The following is a 20407-nucleotide window of genomic DNA, read 5'->3' as shown; positions in this document are numbered from 1 at the left end:
TGAACGTATTCTTGATGTTGCATTCACGTGAAATCGGGCAGACGTCAGACAGACAACAGACGCTGCATGTAACAGGATAAACAAGCATCTACAGTATGTAAACAAGTGGTCCGCCAGCACGAGACAAAACAATACAGGCGTGACAATATGTTGTCATGGTGATGTCGTATTGTTTACCTGACCCACGTTTTACCGTCTTTCGAGTAAAATGACATCCGGTTGGTTTGCCGGCGGCCGTCTGCCTGACTGCAATTCAATTCAATTCAATTCAAATGGCTTCATTGGCGTCGCCCACTTATGTTTTTGTAACGACTTGTAACAACTCATTCTAAGGTACGAGAAAGCTTTCATTTGTATGCGGGTGTGATTCGACTTCAGTGGAATACGTATTTATGAAAGCAATATTTGATTTTTGCTAATAAAAAGCCAAATAAGTTACATACTGGGGCTTTAATTATGTATTAGCCCACATTTATCAGAGGTTTATTATTTTTACCTTTGAAATGAGGAGAGAGACATTTTTTCCTCTTGAATGAAACAGTCTGCGTTTGTGTCTCTGCAGGTGAGCAGCCTGGGGAGGGAAGTGGCCGACCTCGGACGAGTTATGAGGAGGATGGCTCAGCTCATGGAGACCCTGATGTCAACACCGCCGCCTCCGCCTTCCGTAGACTGCCCGACACACTACTCGCCGGCACATCACACGTTCCTGCCCCATCCCAACCCCCCTCCGTCCTACCCCTCACCAGCTCAGACTGCCTCCATCTGGACAGACACGCCCATGTCACTGCCCTCCTCTCCTCTCATTACCCCCCAGCAACACGGTGCAATATGCCACGCTGACCCCCTTGCACACAGACCCCAAGATCTCCAGCTGGGGTACCGCGCCATGCCCAGCTCCACCCCACCTCCCACCCCCGGCTCCCTTCAATTACAGCCTCGCATGCCTTCCTCGCCCCACAGCTCACCGGAGATCTCCCACTACAAAGACGGGGCTGGTAGCTCCATCAGGTCGAGGGTACACAGTCCGCCTCCGCAGGCCGGGGGAGGTGAGGGCCCTCATCACAGCTCTGGGTCTTCTCCTCAAACTGGATTAGGGGGGGCTTACCACAAGCCAGCCACGGGTTTGTAGCAGCCCTCCATCTGGACTCTGCAGGACTTTTTCCAGGACTACTCGTTTTGGGCTGTGTTCCTGAACTGATCGACTGGAGGACGTTTGCAGGAACGCCACTCAGATTCCTTTTGTTTTTTAAAGGCACGTGTTTAAAAATCCAGTTGCATGAACCAAGTACAGGAGGTTTAGGTGTGTTAGCTTTACCTTATAGAAATGTAGTGTTGTTAGACAGGATGTAGAGGTTGGGCTGCATGATGGCAGCTCTCTGGTTACGGCTAAACCTCCAACTTGCAACCCACCCACCCACCCACCTTGAGGCTCCTTCAGAGGCCAACAACAGGATTATGCCATAATGGAGGCAGAAGATGGATACGGTGGAGAGAGTTGTTTCTGCCCTGCTCTTTTCTCGCTCCTGGCTACAGATGGTTTAAGGTCGGCTGGGTTGGTCCGAGCAGGAGAATGGTGGTGTTGGGCCCTTTGGAGACGAGGAGGAGGAGGGGGGCAGTTAATATCATCCCCCGACCCTCCCTCTATCTCTGCCATTTCATCTCCTTTTAACCCTTCTTTCCTTGCTCACTCAAGCTGCGCCCGATGCTCTGGATTCCTTGGACCAGTGCACGGCTGCTTGTACTGGGAGAGATGGGATGTATTGTGCTCTTTACCACCGGCCCCTTCAGGGAAGAGGGCGGGAGGAGGGTGGAAGAAGTTGGTTATGGAAGTGGTGGCGGTGGCGGTGGTGTCGGGGGGGGGGTTGATGTTACGCCGCGGGCAGAACAGCCCCTGATGTCGTCTGTCACACTGAGCACAGGGACTCTCTCTCTCCCTCTCTCTTTCTCTGCTCCACTCTTTCTCTCCACACACCCACCACTCTCTCTCTCCTTTTCTCTCCCCCTCTCTCGCTCTCTTTCTCTCTGCATGCCTTTCCGAGCCTTTTGAGTAGTGCCTGTAGACACACATTAACATGCTGCATGTCACCATGTGGAAATCCAGCTTGCCATTTATCTATCTATTTAAAGGAAACATGGTTCAAACTTTTAATAGCTGAACCTGGCATTTACTGATGCATATTTATTGGCTGTGGGTTCAGTTTGAAACAACCGGGTGATCCTAGGAACAACGTGCTCGCTCCTGTTGCGAAGCGGCCCGGAGCACGCCACCAATACTAAATTGGCCCATGGTCCACATCCAAGGCCGTTTCCCTGATCGTCACCCGGGGTTACCAACTCTCAAGATCCATTTTCTCAGCTGTTCAGAGCAAAGGCAATATTCCCACATAAAAGCACAATAAGGCGATAAAGACGCTTTTATATTTCTATGAATGTATCAATACTAAAGATGTATTTTTTTACCTCAAAGAATGCAAGAGTGTGGGGTGGCAGTAAATGATGCTGCTCTATCTGAGGTTATGGCAGTGCTGTTTGCTGCTCGCTGGTGCCAGCCAATGCAATGCTTTCCAAACCAGGAAAAAAGGTCATAACTCTCGGCCCGACAGATCTACTGTTCTCTTTTGAACTCGTGTAGGTTTGACTCTGCTTCTCTGCAAATGGAATGTACTGTAATCAAACTTGTTTTTTCCCTTAACATTTTGATATTTATTAGATACGAAAACAGACCTGTTATGCTAATAAACAACAAATATGACTGTTATGTCTGGTTTTTTGTTGTTGTTTGTTTTGTTCTGGGGTTGTTTTTTTTATGTCATTTGTTAAAGCCAAACACACACACACACACACATCACAACCTATATAATGAATATTATGATAGTTGAAAAGACCATCCTTCCTCTGTTTGATTTTGGGCCTACTATCTACCGACAGGCATGTAAAGGAACTCTCTACATTGGTCACAATCTGTCACTCTGCTCTTAGACTTATCACAAACGCTACATTCAGAACTCACCACTGTCTTCTTTATTCTCAGGTCAAATGTCCTAGTATAAACTCAGGATTAGGAAAAACTGCCTTCTCCTTCTATGCCCCACACCGATGGAACAAATTACAAAACTCACTGAAAATCGATAGACTTATCTCACTTGAGGCTTTCAAAAATCTACTTCTCACCACAGTACTGGGGGCTCAGACTCAGACTTGCACTTGCTTCATTTAGTCTTTTTACTACTCTTTGTCTTTATACCTGTACTTTTACTGTGTTGTATTGATGTTTTTGTGATTTCTGTGTACTGCTACAGGGCGTCCTTGAAAAAGAGAGCTCACTCTCAATGGATCTACCCTGTCAAAATAAAGGTTAAATAAATAAATAATTCATTAGTTCAGCTCACCTACAGTATAAAACTCTCCTGGGTCATTCACCTCCATATTTGCTACCATAGTTACTGGAAAGAATTTTGTTCTTAATGTTTTGTCTGGTAAAATGAAGGTGAAATAAATAAATAAAACTTATCAAACAGAAAAGAACAAGCAGGCATCTTAACGCATCCTAGACAGGTGTCTAAATATCCAAAATACAGCCTGTTGTTTGTGCTTAATTAGAAATAAAAGTTTACTCAGGAAATGTTGTTCCGCTGGCATGCATGTTGTTGTCAAGATAATCCAACCTTATATTCAGGTCTTTGATGTGAAGCTGGCATGTCGGGCTGCTGCTGAGCTCTTCCTGCACCAGCACAACACACCAAGTCAATAACGCCAGATCTCTGTCATGCAAGACTATTGTTTGTCCACACTCTGTTTATAATAGTAGTGTGTATTTGTTTAGCGTACACGTGTCTGTGTGTGTGTGTGTGTGTGTGTGTGTGTGTGTGTGTGTGTGTGTGTGTGTCTTTTGTTAGCTGCTGCTATGGTTCATCTGAGGTGAAAGCGCAGCAATCGTCGTGTCCCACTGGTGACGTGGCCGGGGGATGAAAACTGAGTAAGTATGCGTGCTGGGGATCACATTGACACACCTGTCACAGGTCCAGCTGCTCTACTCTGTGTGTGTGTGTGTGTGTGTGTGTGTAGTGGTGAGAGGGGATGTACTTGGGTTCAGCAGGGACGCAGGATTTCTCATATTTATGATGGAGATCACAAAGCAATCGTGAAGTTTTGAATGCATGTGTGTGTCCATGCTGTCATATGGGGCAGTGATGTGAGCATATACAGTATGTGTGGTGAAAACACTCCCCACTCAGACTGTTTCTTGTGTGTTTTTCACTGAGAGGGTTCTTGCAGGTGGGTGGGGGTGTGTGTGAAAGTGATTATTTGTGTATTTAGCAGCGCCCTCAGCACATCTGTGGAAATGCTGTTATTTAGCCCTGGGTCTTGAAGGCCCATCCATATTTAATGGTGTACAGACAATCCCATCCTGGCTGTTTATGCATCATTTTATCCACCTGCTAGCTAACTCATCTTTTATTCACTGCTTTCCCACTTTATCTGTCATTAGCAAACTCAGTCCCATCTGCCTTCCCCCTTTGCTCCCGTGCTTTTTTCCCTTTCCCACCACTCATGATTTTCGATTTGTTGAGTCTGACTCAGGGGAGAGGAGAGAAAGGGAGGGAAGGCTCTATAGAAATGTTAAAAGGAGAAAGCTGATTGTGCAAAGAGGTGGGATGTGGGCAGGTTTGATATCAGGTTTTTACACCTAACATACACTTAACTCTGTATTTCATGTTCATTCTCGTGCTCTGGGTCTGTGTATGTGTCTAATCCACACGATTCACATTGTTTGATGATGGCCCTGACCCAAATACGGCAACTATTCATCCCTGTCCACTCTTTTCATCTGAACAACACACACAAAAATGCTGTATGAGCACAAACACACACACACACACACACACACACACACACACACACACACACACACACACACACACACACACTCACTCTTCCATTCAAATGAGCACTTTATCCCTGTGAAAAGAGCCTCTTCACTTGTCCCTCGCCCCAGATTTCAGCACTAAAAACACCATCGCTGTGCAGGAGGTGAGAACTTCTCTCAGGTAATAAAAACCTGTCCATTTCTCTCCTTTCATCTCTTCCCACATAATGGAGATATGTTGAAATCTGCCAGCTGTTGGTGCATGCAGTCTTTCCATTCAGCCGGTGTCTGAGCTCTGATAGGCTGGCTCCCCAGGAACAGAGGCCGAGCTGTGAGCTGTGTTTGAATGTGTGTGGTCTGACTCGATTTGCACATGTGTACGCCCATATACCGAGCGTCTGCGCCTTTATGCGTGTATCAAAACGCACATCCACATGTAAAATATGGGAAAAAAGCTCTCCACACAAGGGCTTTACATTTATCTGTTCCACTCTGGAGGAGACAGCGGCGGCTGGTGCACATCCAAACAGTTATATTTGCATTGGTTTAAAGCAGGAAGGGAGGGAGAGGGACGAGGACATCTTGTGTGTTTGATAAATGAGTCTGAACTGCTCCCCTGGGTGCTGTGGAACAAGTGGTGGTGGTGGGATGGGCAGCAGAACAATGTGCATGTCAGAAGTAGAGATTAATGGTGGCTTCTTCTTTTAGAGGTGCGGGTCTGCCTATGCTCATCAAGCCAGGATACTGAAGCAGCTGCTAAATTACTCTTTTGTTGCTCAACTGTCAGAGAGGAGTCTGGCATTTTTTAGTCAGCGGGATAGGAGGATCATCAGTAGCCCTATGTAAAGCTTTGGGTAAATAGTTGTCTCCCATTGTGTTAATGTAACAGCGGCTTCAGTGTAACAGTAAGGGTCTCTGTTGGAAAGTCAGGAGGTATCCCTCTGCCTGTGAACACCTGGCAGGATTTTACCCTTTAAAACACTGTTAGTAGGCAGCTGTACATAATGTATCTTTCTCTTCTGCCGTGTGATGCTGTGTTTATCTCACATAACCAGCCCCAAATAAAGCTTTTCTTTTTAACCATTTACTGTAAGTGACTTATTTCATAACGTGAGATGGCAGCGATAACAGCAAACTACATGCAGGGTCTAACACCACACCAACAGCTGGCTGAGAGAATGTGTCAGCAAGCCCCATTTAGTTTTCTGGAGATTTTTTTTTTTTTTTTTTTAGTGAAGTGGACATACCCCCCAAATTTCCATCTCACTTATTGTCTAGTTTATGAAGAATTCTAGCTCAGTTACATTATCATTATTAATTTTTTTATTGTATTTTTTTTTTTTTTTTTTACCATTTAATGATTATGTTTATCTGACCTGAGTTAAAACCTTATATGCATGCACAGAAAACATTTTGTGCACCAGAACAAAAACAGGCTGCTTCTGTTTTCCCAAGATGACAATTCTTAATGTATTTTTTTTGGCTGAACTGGCAGTTTAAAAAAACAAACTGTGTCATCAGTCACAGAAATGAAGGTGTTATTGAAACATTGACTCAGAATTTAAAGGGTGCCCCCATAAAGCGTTTGTGTCACCAGAAACTTTTCTAAATGAGATGTTCAAAAGCCGTTTTTGTCTCTGACCTTAATTGCTGCTCCAAGCCAAGTTTTTGTCACATTTTAATGCCCTTAATCTTTGCTCAGTGTCAGTGCTGGCTCCTGAGGCCTATCCACATAGATCTAATTGCACAACAAGCACATAACGAATCACTGGAAACAACAGTGTCTGTGTAAAGAAGACCCAAGGCTCTTTGAGGCGTGCACAGTAAGTACAGCCACCGCTGTCCTGGGTGAAATAGCACCATGGATCTTCATAAAGAGGCCACAGCTTCCTGCATCGCAGCAGCTGACATCCATCTGAGTCACCCCGGTTCTCTGGAAGATGTGTGTGTTTATGTGTGTATTGGGGGGTGGCAGGGAAGCAGAAAAAAAAACTGTAACAGTGGCTCACGCTCACCTCAGCATGGAGAAGAGATGGAAGATGCAAGTGATGGGAGACAGCGGGGAGGCAAGGGGAAGGAAAAAGGTCACACAGCAACAGAGGGGGAGGACAGGTTCAGAACAGGAAGGTGTGAAGAAATGTCTCATGAGGAGAACTTAGGCCGTTAAAAGTTATTTACTATGAGAGAATATCTGAACTCACACCTACACTTAAAGTGAACAGAGATGGAGTAATATTGTCTCACATCATTAATTGAAAATTAAAACAAATTTAGATAGCCTACAGGGATTTAAAATATCTCTCAAAAAGCTGGTTCAGGGTTGTGTGCCAGTCTCCACCACAGTTGGAAAAACACAGTTGGATGGTATGTTGGTGATTTATTTGCCAACCTGCCACATGGAGCAATGAAAACTGTTTCCAAAAGAGAAAAAAAAAAAATCTGAATAACTTGAAAAAAGCTCAAGTATTTATATACTGTATAGGAATACAAACATTAGCCTACAAATGACTTAAATCTCTTACGTCACTGTGAGTTCAATTAGGCCCAGTTATTACACAAGCCCCTCCCACACGACTTCGTGCTCATTTGATTGATTGATAGATTGATTGTTAATTTAATTAAAATATATTTACAAGTTTGTACCAGCTTCTTATATCCAAAAATAGATAGCCTACATTTGATCATATTTTGATAAACGTTTCCCTTTAAGGTAAACACGAAAGAAAAAAACAAAACAAAAACAAACCAGGAAACAGCATCACGTGACCCTGAAGCGCGCGAGGAGGAATGAGAGGGAAAGTAAAGTGTGATGTCATTGTTTTGTCAACAGAAGTGGGTGATGGGAGGAGGTGGTGGTGGTGATGAGGCGACACCATGGATGTATTATGGGCGACACCGACACTTCAACAACCGGTGAGCAACATGACGTCTGTGTGAACGTGTCGGTAGCTAAACAACAAAAAGTGGTGCGTTCGCGTGCCTATTATGAGACAACAGGACTTTCCTCTGTAGCTCCGGGGTCGCTGCTACTTTCCCTAAAATCATTTTTCATAAGAAACAGCAAAAATCCCCTTATTTATGAAAGCAGTGAGTCTTAAACACAGCGGCCTGTTCAACGTCTCCTCCTGGATCAGGTTGTTATTTGACAGCACCATATGTCACCATGCTGTGTTGATGAACCATTCAGTGGCTGTTGGAACTATTCTCTCGACGCTTCGTTTTCAGTGATTGACTTCACAGAGACCAGTGACTGACTGCCACTGCTAATGTGGCAAATCATCACATCTCTTTTTGGGAAATCGTCACAATAGCCTCGTTATACTCTAAAGGCCAAAGTCATTTAACATGATGTAAGGCTTTTAACAGGCAGGCTGCAGTTTCAGGACTACAGCTCCAGCTACACACTTTCAGGACCATGTTGTTTTTTATGATAGGCCTACTTCCTCACAGGACCACATTTTGTTGTGTAGTGATGTAGATGGACGACATCGTGTAAGTATGACAGTCGATATTAGTATTTATTTTACCAGGCAGATTGCTTGAGATAAAAAAAAAAAAATCTATTTTCCAAGCAAGGCAGGGCCAAGAAAGCAGCAAACAAGATATACACACAAAGAAGAAGGGACAGACAAAAAAATAACAAAACACAACTCCATAAAATGCTTCTTTATAAAAGAAAAATAGATATTTATATAACTGTACACCGCATCTATACAGCATGAAGACAGGGAGCACGGTAAGAAGGGAAATGATCTCCAGAAATAAGACAGATCTGGCTCTAGCACCCTTACCCACCTTTTACCACACTCAGAATGAAATTATAAGCTATATACACAACTTTGGTCCTGGAGCCATATTAGGGTATTTATTGTATCAAATTATATTTTTTGAGTCACATTAATACTTTATATCTGAGGGAAATGTTACTCATACAGAGTGCTTCTCACTGTTTTACCACAAATAGCCTACTACTACATTTTCCTATCATGTTTTGACAGTTTTGACAACTACATTAATACGAAGTATAGTATTGATACAAAGCTGAGAGACCCAGTGCACATCATCATCATTGTTGTTGTATAACCTACTTGAAGTATTTCATAGATAAAGATTCATTTCAAATTGTCTTTTGGTCTGGTACTAGGTTTAGGAATAATTAATGTGTATGTGAAATGAGCTCAAAATGTTCAGTTTGAACAATTAGTCTGTTTTTTATGTTGCATCTAACAAACTTGGAGTGGAGATGCTCATCAGAAATAAAGTGCTGCACCAGGTGCTGGAAGGACTTCCACTTTATTTACTGTGCCAATCAGTTCTGTTCCAGACATGAAGTTCTCTGCTTACACAATTTTTTTTTCATATTTCATACACCTGTGATTTGCCCCATGGCAATATTTGTTCATATAATCTTTTATACTGTATATGTAACGGATGTGCAATCACTCACCCATAAAAAAAGGACGTGCTAACCAACTTGCGGTTAGCATCGTCGCCTGCCGTGCAGGAGACCAGGGTTCGAACCCCACCTAGGGCAGGCCGTGAGAAAACACAACGCAGAGGGCCAGATATGATCATCGGCTACATATAGTTTGTATAGAACATTTTCAATAATAAAGAAAACTGCCACCTCTTATGTGCCTAACTGGCACTGATGCAAGAAACTGGGGTCCTAGAAATGTGGTCCTGAACCTGACGTGTGGTTCTTAAATCAGCTCCTGATCTCTAGGTGGTGCTGTTCTGAAGAACTATGGTCCTGAAACTGCAGCCTCCCGGTCTGCAGGAACTACTGTGTAGATAACAATCTGAGGCCCTCAGTCAAACCCATCTTATTGAGGAGTGGAGGGTCAGGAGCTGGGACTGGTGTTGTCCCATAATGCCACAGTAACATACAGTGTAGACTCGGCCTCAGTGTTAACACATGCTGGGTCCAGTTAAATATACATGCATCTCTCTCCTGGGGTTTTGTTTGTTATAAATTGACTCATTCTGGGATTAACAGGAGAGGCTGCAGGGAGGCCACATGCACGTACAAATATGTGGAACATTATTCATGTAGCCTGGTGATCAGTCAGTCAGTTTGTACTGACACAGATCACGCTGCTCCTCAGTGCAACTCAGTCTGAAAGAATTTCATGTTCCAAATTATATTACAGTTAATTCAGTTTTATCAGGAGACTTTAAATCTAAAAACTCTGCTCGTAGTCATCACACAGTCACTCACCTCTGTTGGAGGATGAAATGTAGCTTCAAAGACAGTTTGCACTTTTAGTGTTTTAATCCTACTTACTGTAAACAACAAAACTGAGTGCATGGTTGATATAGTTAAAATCTTAAATTATAAATCCTGTCCATTTATTTAACCAAAGGCCATAAAACTGTAATGTCTTTCTTGGTATTTTACACGATTGTGTCCCGGGCTGTGGATGATACCAGAACATTTTCTGCCGTTCTTCACAGGTGATTCTTTTCAGCTGTTATTTGCTGGAGACGTTTTGTTGCTCTGCCTTCTGTTTTTAAAAAGCTCGTCTGCTGTGAGTCGGCGTGTTTGACAGTCAGCACTGACCAGGGACCAGTCACTGTGATGATCCTGGCCAGATCTACACTAAACATGCTGGACACCATCTGATCCAAACAAATGTATTTTGTTTACACCTGACCAAACCATGAGCTGCCAGTATTCACCAGGTCTCTATTCGTGCTCTCTGGCAAAGTTTAATCTCACAGTTTTGTGAGTAATGATTTTCCTCCTGGACGTCGTCCACACGGTCGACTTCACAGTCTGATCAGTCGCTGAAACACCGATTCCCTCCAGCTAATCCTTGTGCCAAGTCAGAAACACTGACTCGCCTGTTTTCAGTGCCTCCATTATTGGAAGTTTTCCTCTTCTCATGCCCCCTAACCACCACCACCACCACCGCTGCCACCGCTCCCCCTCAAATCTTTATACAATCTGGTCTCAGGCAGTTTCTTACCATGCGGAGCCATGTTGCATTGACACAACCCAGGCCAACACAGAGGAAGCTGTGCTTCTTATAACCTTGTTCATGCGATTAGTCTCAATTGGAAATCACAGGTGAAATCAAATTTGCAGCATGTGGCCACAGCTGCACTCACTCTTGTTGCACTGAGGTTGTATTTTGTATATTATATTGAATGTAGCCTGTTTGTTTCGAATTATGCATTTAAAAAAAACAGCACACTTCAACTTAAAATAATATCATTGCTGAATAAAACATTAAAAAAGTTATTTACCATTTTAGTGATATCACAGAAGTGTTGTTGGTTTTGTTGAAAAGTGTATCGGTGACCCGGCATGGGCAGCACTGTGAGAAAGAATTAAACTAAATCCTATTTAATCATGTTGCAGCTCTATAAAAAGGAATGAAACATTTTTTTCATGAAATGCCATCAGTTCAAAATCATATTATAATAGAGACAGGGCTGTTGCTAGGAATTCTGGGCCCCCTGAAAGAATACTAAAGTGGGCCCCTACCCCCTGACTTTTCCACTGTTTTTCTTAGACTACGTACATATCATTTTTGATTTAGCCTACTTTGTTTTGATGCTAATGCAGCATTACTATGAGTATTAGTCAGGGTCTTATACAGAATAAATCAGTCATACATAGATTAGACTACTGGGGTTTTTTGTGGGCCCTACTGGGCGCTGGGCCCCTAGAATTATGATCACCTTTCTCCCCTTTACAACGGCCCTGAATAGAGAAGTGAAAGTCATTGAGTATGAAGTTGTTAAACAGTGTTTGGTTTTAAGCTGTTAAAAAGAGCCTGGGGTCTTAGTGTCAGGGTTAGAGTGTCGGCCATTATCTTTTCATTTCATTATACTTTCTCCGAGCTTTAAGTGTCGTGGCAAACATGTTGCACAGTGAAATCAACCATGAGTCTTTGACCTCCTGCCGTCCTCTGAAGACGCTCAGCAGAGACGTTGTCCTTCCTTTACAGCGGCCAGTAGTTATGTAACTGAGAGAAAACATGCTAATCAACGACATGTTGTTTGTCCAAGTCTTTGACCCCATGCCTCGGAGCTGCAGACAGACCATATGACTGTTTTTTATTGAAAAGGTGCTGTGTACTTGACTGGGCTAAGTGCAGCACGGGTTAAAGAGGAGCATTGCTCTGTGACAGAGTATAGCAGTTATTAGAGCTCGGTGCCTGGAGGCAAAGAAGGGAGTTATTGAGGACCAGCTCGGGGTCTTCGCTCAAACACGTGAGGCTGTGTTGTGGAAGGTGATCACTGGTTACAGACAAGATCAGCATCCACCCCTCTGTAAGAAATCAGCACATCAGTTTGGCCCACTGTGTTACATAATTATGTTAAAGGAATAGTTAAAAAAATGAAATTCAGTCAATAGTGACTTACTCTCATGCTGATGAATACTCCGGAGTAATTTTTTATCCCTCAAAGTTCATCTGGAGACCCGGGAGGCCGGATCGTAGTCCAACGAAAACTTTATATGAGAGTAATAGGTCCCGACACAAAAAGGGATATAGTCCAGAGTTTACCTGAAACGACGTCATTGAGACAAATCTGGTCACATCCAAGCGCATCGACTGTTTAGGCTGTAAAAATGTCCTAAAGGACGTTGTTTCCAGTAAACTCTGGACTATCTCCCTTCAGGACACTTGGATTGCAGTTGAAGCAGTGTGGAGGAATATTAAATGGTTTTTGTGTCGTTTTTATGGACCTTTTTGTGTCCTATTACTCTCATATAAAGTTTTCGTTGGACTAGGAACCGGCCTCCCGGGTCTCCAGATGCACATCAGCATGAGGGTGAGTCACTAATGACTGAATTTCATTTTTTGGTGAACTATTCCTTTAAGAAAAAAGGTTACGTCCACACACTGTTGTAGCTCCTCAAATGTTAATTGTATGTATACATTTCATTAAACATTATAGGAGCTACAACAGTGTGCAGACTTCACCCTTTTTCTAAAAGTCTGTTTGTTTGTTAGCCGTGCACCTGCAATACTTTGGATGTGCGTGCTCTATCCTACTATTGTGTTCTCAGCACATAATTATGTTAAATCATAGAAAGCTCACATGGGAACCCCTTTATGGAAATTCAACTAATGGGAGGGTCTCTGTGTGTCACAGTAACAAGTGATAAGTCCAGGCTGTGGATTATTAAAGCAGAAGGCTCCCTCTGCTGTTCACAGTGGAGAAGGTAGTTGAAACAGTAGCTGCTAAACCTTAATCAGAGCTTTATTAACCCTGTAAGATGTGTTCTTTCATTACTTTATGTATTTTACCTCATTTGACCTCTCAAGGCTGTATGGGTGTGTGCAGTGTGTTTGACTGATATCCCTCTCAATCTTCTGTAAACATGTGGACACCTCTGCTCTGTAGGAACATGTCTGACTCCCACTCAACAACATGAGAGGAACTAAAAGAACAAAAGATGTGCAGATTGTAACCTTTTACTTTTACAGGTGCAAAAAATATTGTGAAAATCTGAAACTTTCATATATTCAATAATACATGTAGAATGACAAGCCATGTTGCTGTTTTGTTGTTAATTATGGCTTATCGCTCATGAAAATTACAATATCTAAAATATGAGAATATTTCCTAAGATCAATCAATCCGTTTTAATAACTATCCTCTTGACTTCTCTTTTCATATTAGTTCTTGTTCACTGATGATTTAAGAAGGTATTTGATCCTTTATAACAGGAACCCTTCAGAAAAATACTGCAGGTGATAGGCTATTTGTTCTCATCCCTTCTCATCCTGAGTGTGTGACAGGTCCTGAATGATACTTTTAATTATTTATTAGATACAAGAATGGAAGGTTGTTTTGTGTTTAAAGTGTTGTTTAAGATACAAACTGTTTTGTATCGATTAAAATCTACATTTTGGGAGAATGTCTGACAATCTGACTGATCTTCCAGCGGTATCTATTGTGGTGGATGACTCAGAGAGATTTGGTGTTTTTCAGTGTGATTCTGTAACTAGATAATTAAAACATTCACACATGCGTTAATGAAAGCATTTACTGATGTAAAATATAATTGATAATTTAAGACAGTTCTCTCTACAGCTTTTTCCACAATGAATATGATTAAATACACAACACAATCATAGATGTTAAAACTGATATCTGTAATAGATCATCTGTTTCTTATTACTCGACACAATAAATGCTATTTGCAATCCTTAAAACAGGAACAAAGAAGCCGAGAGCAAAGTGGAGCAAAAAAATTATATTTTGTATATTTTTCTACACCATTTCACTAAAGGCATACTGTATGCCACTACGCATAGTTAATATAGCCTATGATAATATGTGCCTATGATTCACATCTTTCACATACACCACAGCACATACTGTGCTTTGTGTATCAGGCACCTTTAGGAGCCACCAGTTGCTCAAAGTGCCACTGTTGTTTGGGGTGGTGGGTGCAGGCGCGTAGGAAGAGCCCCCCCGTGCTGGTGTGGGCGTCCACCTCTCTGGTGCTGCTCTGCGTGTGCGCTCCCTCCGTCACGGCCTCCAGACATAACTGAGAGTGCTGGTGAACGAGCTGACCGCTCAGCTGAAGCAGAATGCAGACGCAGTGTTAGACACAAACACCTGCACCACTCGAGCAGCCTCTTCAGATTAAACTGAATAGGTTCACTTTAGGGATGTCACGATCATAGATTTTCTTGGTATGATTATTGTCAGAGAAATAATCACGATTATCACGATTAATACGATTTATTATATTAAATCATTTTACAACAGAATGTGTCAAATCAAATGTGAAAAGCTAAATTGACATTACGGTAATTTAACCCAGTTACTGTGTATTTACCTTTACTTTGGCTTACAGAGCTGGGTGGGTATCCCACACTTGATGATTCATATCAGAAATATTTCCTAGTACTTTGGCCGCTATTTCATTGCAGCATGTTTGACAGGCTGACGAGCTGTTATCGACTAAATACGTTTGTTTGGGGGGAATCCGTTTGCTCTGCCAAACTTAACCAGTCGCGCATGTCTCTGTCTGCAACTCGCATGGAATGAAAACAAAGTTACACAGTCAGTTGTTGTCTAAGTTTGTTTTCGTTCCGATTAATTATGCGATTAATTATGAAAACAGGTAATCGTGACATCCCTAGTTCACTTCTTCGCCTTGCCTTTATGAACTTCCACTGGAAGCTGTTGGTGCTGCTGGTGCTGCTGCTAGTGCTGCTGGTGGTGCTGGTTGGTCTGTGGGCGGGGCAGGGAGAGAGAACCACCCTCTCTCCTTTGGCGTCCAAACACAAAGCCCCCATCGGACCACATCGCACTTCACCCTCCAGGTTTAGATCACAGTGCTGCAGCGGCAAAACACATCATCTGTGTCACTTTCACTCTTTTATACTTTCTTTCCCCTAGAGATGCACCGATCCAGTTTTTTCCGATTCAATCCGATACCTGGGCTGAGCGTATCGACCGATACCTGATACCGATCCCATACTACTGTTGAATGAATGAACCGTATACCTTTCCATGTGAGTGAAGGCATCAGGCTTGACATAAACATTTAAGGTGTATACGAAGGTCTATACGACGCCTGATGTATTCTCAATGGGAGCGACACGACGCTCCGCGATTTGGTCGGTTATAGTGTGGCTGCTCCTTTAGCCTTGTTAAAAAAAGACGTAACAAATTAACACAGATATAAATGTACTTAGTATTATTTATTAACAAATAACAAGGTGTAGGCTACATTAGCAGCAAAAAGAAATAAATGACACTAGATCGCTGTAACTGTATTGCTGTGTATGATATTAATAAAAAAGAAATGAGTGGATCGGCCTCATTCATCCAATATCCGTTCCAGCTAATTAGTCAATATCGGAGCCGATATCCGATCTGGGTATCGGATCGGTGCATCTCTACTTTCCCCATGGAAAAATATCAGTAGTCATGGTTACCTGGCTGCCCGTCCCGCTGCACGGTGCTATGTTCAAGGGCCCACCTTGTGGTCCCAGTCCTCGAGGGCAGTCTGCACAGCTGCCAGCGCCCACATTGTACAGCTTCAAACACGCAGGAACATGATACATCAATCTTGTCATGCCACCACTGAGTACTATACATCCTGTGTTTAACGTGTGTGTGTGTGTGTGTGTGTGTGTGTGTGTGTGTGTGTGTTTCACCTCGCCCGACAGTGCAGGCCTGTCCTGGGGGATGTAGAGCTGCGGGTAAACTGACGTCAGGTACCAGTGGAAGTTCCTACAGCCCAGAGTCCTCTTCAGCCGCAGACGCTCTGTGATGTTTGGACTCTCAGACTGCAGACATGTTATGAGATTACATTTCCTTCACACTCACCAACCAATCGTCTCACCACAAGCACACACACACACCTGCCTGATGAAATGAGCCAGGGTGTCTCTCCTGTAGAAAATCTTCCTGTACGCGTCCATCCAGGTGTCCGCAATGCGGATCTTGTTTCTCTCAAGCAGCTCCTGGTCCGGGAAGTGGTGCGGCAGATGGTGGTGGTCGAGGTGGGCAACACGAGAGCAGGGGACGACCTCCATGGAGCCCCCGCACGACCACACCTAGGATAACATGAGGGATAGAAGCTGTGGTTTTTCTTATGATGAGGCTTTAACTGTGAAACACTTGGTGACTGAGTGATTTAGGCGGGAAAAGTAATTACATTTTTATTCTCTGTCAATCATGTGTAGACAAGGAGTTGAAAGTGTATTATTTCTACATAAATCCAAATTCTGTTATGTTTTAATGGACAACTAAGCGGTTTTATAACATTTTGCTCTCACAGTTGAGCATGTGTCGACTGGCCAGGACATTCCCAGACCTTCAACCTGAGATTTCCATTTGCAAAAGGCATCGTGTCCCAGCGCTACATTCCTGAAGCCCTGACAGAAGGCAGCTGAATCACTCTGGGGTAAGCATCTTTGAGATACCATATGCGACTTAAGATGAAAAACAAAGACAATCTGTCATCTCTCAGCTCTGCGCGAGCGTGTGAACTGGAGGATTTAGCTGGAAAAGTTGAAAATAAATCACTTTTCCTTTACCCTGATTGAAAGCTCGATTTGTTCCGCCCCCCACAGCAGCATCCCGGGGTCGTAGGCTCCCACACTCTGGAAGAAATGTTTGTCGATGGCCACGACTCCACCTCCTAATGCTGGAGTCCTGCCACAGTCAGAACCGGCATCACAAAAATGTGAATTTCAGAGCGCTCCCACATTTCCCATACACAGCGTTCATCCATGGCATTAAAACAGGCGACTGTTTTCACTGTTGTGGCCGAATAGTGCGTATCTGCAGCCCACTTTAACCCTCCTGTTGTCCTTCTGGGTCAAATCCCTTCCTCCATCCTTCCTTCTTTCCTTCCTTTCTCCCTTCCGTCTTTCCACAATCCTTTTTTCCTTCCTTCCTTCCTTCCTTCCTTCCTCTTTTGATCCACTTGACCCTCCTCATCTTTCTTTCCTTTCTTTTCCCCTTCCTTCTTTCCTCCCTTCTTTCCCTTCTTCCTTCCTTGAACAAATCTGTTCCCTCAATCATCTTTCTTTCCTTCCTTTTTCCTTTCCTTCTTTCCACAATCCTTTTTCCCTCCCTCCCTTCCTTATTTCCTTACTTATTTCCTTACTTATTTCCTTACTTCTTCCTTCCCTTTTGACCCAATTGACCTAATCTTTTCCCTCCCTCCATCTATCTTTCCTTCCCTTTTCCCTTCCTTCTTTCCTTCGTCCTTCCTTCCTTCCTTCCTTGACCCAGGTGGACAACAGGAGGGTTAAGAGTTCATCCTGAATCATTAGACATTTGAGACTTAATTTGTAGTTTCAGTCATTTCCCACAGCTTCATCATAACCTGTTTTAACATTAGGGCTGATTGTTGTGTATGCACAAAGGGAGAAATGTTCATTTAGAATATAATATTTACTCCCTGATATTTTAGGAATATTCATGTCATGAAGGCCAGGATGATGTTGTCTTGTGAACTCACCGTAAAGGTTGCACAGCTGAGTCTGGGTCCTTGCTCTCTTGCATGGTGAGGCCTGATGCCCAGTGGAAGTTCAGTCTCCAGTCAAACACTCCTCTAATTGGCCACTGGGTGGCATTGTACTGAAAGGTCTGCCCGTCTATGACATCCATGATGGGAGATAAAACTCTGGTCCTGCAGAAGGACACCACATCCATCTAAACACTCATTTTTATATTCAGACCAGACTTTTTTTTTTTACTGGCATTTATCAGGCGGTGCGACTCAGTGAATGTGAAGTGCAGCACTGACACTCAAACATATGGAAGCATTTGGCATTTAAAATTCATGTGCAGTGAGATGGGTACCAAGAGAGGGAAAAAATATTCCCTCATAAGTGTGTGTGTGTGTGTAGCTTGTGTGTGTTTTTCTTTCATTACTAATGCCTATGTTTGATCACGTTTCAAGCCGTGTCACAGAAGCCAAGTTGGTAACATGACCTTTGTTGGGGTCTCTTCTGGTCCACATATGCTATTTGAAATGTTTCCCCGAGAGGATGTGATGCTCAGAGGAAATGAAATGAAAAGATTTGAGGGGAGGAAGAAAGAGAGCAAGAAATGGGAGAAGGGTCAAACATGTGGCTGAGAAAGTTGAGTGGTTGCAGATTCCAGGCTGGAGAGTTCAGCCTAATTACCTAGTCTAATTAGAACCGCGCTGCAGGCAGCCCGAGACACAAGACTAGAGCCAAATCATGAGAGCTGAGGCTTGGATACACACACAGCACACGTATAGCCCTGCTTTACTAATGAGTGAGGACAACTGATAAGTCTGAGCCCTCATCTTCTCACTTCTCACAGGCAGTCGTGTCAAACAGCAGGAGGAAACTCACAGGCTGAGTCTGGACACAACAGGTGGTCAAATGTTTATCTGACCCTTCATTAATTAATCCTCAAGAAGGATTCATTGATCTGTAGATAATCAGAGTGATGGTGGTGGTGGTGGTGGTGCTGGTACCTGTCCTGGGCCACTCTCTCCAGCAGTGGTTCCAGCCAGCCTTTCTGACACTCACAGTGGGAGTCCATGAACACCAGCACCTCCCCTGCAGCCCGGGCAGCACCCAGAGTCCGGCACCCTCCCACACCCAGCCGCTTGGTGCTGCGAATCAGACGCACCCGGTCCAGATGTGACACATATTCACTCAGCACAGTCTTCAAGTGACCTGAGGGGTGCAGTGTGGAAAACAAGAACATGTGGTCAGCATAGGATGGACGGATGGATGGACGGATGGATGGATGGATGGATGGATGCATGCATGGATGGATGGATGGATGGATGGATGGATGGATGGATGGATGAACGTACCGTGCTGGCTCAGGTCGTCCACCAGCAGAACCTCCTGCAGGTGCTGTGTGGGTGCAGTGTCCAGGACGCTGTGCATGGTGCGCAGGAGCGTGGACCAGGCTTCGTCATGGAAACAGATGACAACACTTGCGGATGGAAGCGACTCGCTGTACTGCTCCCCTGAACACCTGCCAGGTCGGAGACAAAGACACAGTACTAAAGGAACAAACTTCATCAACTTTAAAACGCCCCCAGTGTCTTTCCAGTCGCGCGTCTTGGCCACTGTGCCGCCGCGCACTCACCCGGGGTGGCGCGTCTCCGGCAGCCTGCGATGCAGTGAAACCTTCTCGCTGACCACCTCGTTAAAGCCGTACTTCAGCACTGCAGCCAGCTCCGCTTCCTTCTCCGCGCCTCCCAGGTGTAGCCGCACCGCTTTGCCCATATCACCGTGCGTCGGAGGAGGCGCCGGAGCCGTGGCGTCCTTATTTGCTCCGGGAAGAAGCACCTTGTAACTCCCCTTTTTCTGCGGCGGGCTCTTTGTGGCCTGTGAGGATGGCACGAATAAAAGCTGGTCTTCTTGCAGAGACTTTAAAGGGGCGAGATCGACGCCGAGCTCCAAGGCAGGATCTCGAGAGTCCACGATGACTTCCAGGTCCAGTGGACTGGAGAACCGCTGCAGGGGGCGGCGGGGAGGGCCCGGGTTGTGATGACTGTGACTTTTGTCGCGGTTGAAGAGATCCGACAGCGCCAGTGTAACGAGGGCGAACCCCAGGAGCAGCAGCCAGAGGCAGAGCATCCTCCTCCGGGCAGCTGTAGCTCTGCTCCACAGCCTCATGCTGCTGCAGAGTGCAGAGGAGGGGTGTGGGGGTGTGCAGCGCTCACAAGTTAGCCCAGTGCTGTGTTGGCTTCCACATTTTTGAGCATAGCCTCAACTTTGGAGTCGATTGCATTTCACCAAAGTGATGAGAGTCGACAGGGATTATATCCAACAAAGAGAAAAAGAAACAACTCGCACATATTCATCAGTCCCCTGAGCAGCAGAGCTGTATCCATGAAGCTCCAGACCTGGGACTCGAGTGACAAGACAAGGCAGGTTCAGGACAAACCCTCAACTTCAAGTGGTCGGAGGTGCGCAGACTTTGCCTCTCATCCAGCTCATCCCGCGGTCCTAAAGCCTGCGCAAATCTGAACCCCCCAAATTACCACTGTGAGATGCACCTGATACATCCACCTGCTCCTACATCTGCTCAAGGAGCTCCGTCTCC

The 20407-nt window shown here is 44.4% G+C and overlaps 2 protein-coding genes across 2 annotated transcripts in view; one reads left to right on the top strand and one right to left on the bottom strand.

The window, feature by feature from the left end:
- kcnh8 (potassium voltage-gated channel, subfamily H (eag-related), member 8) overlaps positions 1–2756 on the top strand; it is a 54151-nt gene extending 51395 nt beyond the window's left edge. The window contains exon 16 of the mRNA XM_085792114.1: positions 563–2756. Coding sequence (XP_085648240.1) covers positions 563–1129 — 567 coding nt within the window. The 3' untranslated portion in view covers positions 1130–2756. The remainder of the gene's footprint in view (positions 1–562) is intronic.
- Positions 2757–13776: 11020 nt separating this feature from the next.
- On the bottom strand, positions 13777–20407 carry LOC146979002 (polypeptide N-acetylgalactosaminyltransferase 15-like). The gene is made up of 10 exons (XM_085792110.1): positions 19445–20407; positions 19164–19330; positions 18816–19020; positions 17826–17996; positions 16894–17011; positions 16216–16410; positions 16009–16140; positions 15787–15888; positions 15004–15183; positions 13777–14417 (listed from the first exon to the last, which is right to left on the bottom strand). The coding sequence occupies exons 1-10, from the start codon at positions 19975–19977 to the stop codon at positions 14226–14228; spliced, it is 1995 nt and encodes a 664-aa protein (XP_085648236.1). The 5' UTR covers positions 19978–20407; the 3' UTR covers positions 13777–14225.

Source organism: Trachurus japonicus, chromosome 11 (assembly GCF_045865225.1).
Source record: "Trachurus japonicus isolate A0001 chromosome 11, Traja_1.0".
NCBI lineage: Eukaryota > Metazoa > Chordata > Actinopteri > Carangiformes > Carangidae > Trachurus > Trachurus japonicus.
Note: the sequence above shows the minus strand (reverse complement) of the source record. Positions and strands in the feature narration are given on the sequence as shown.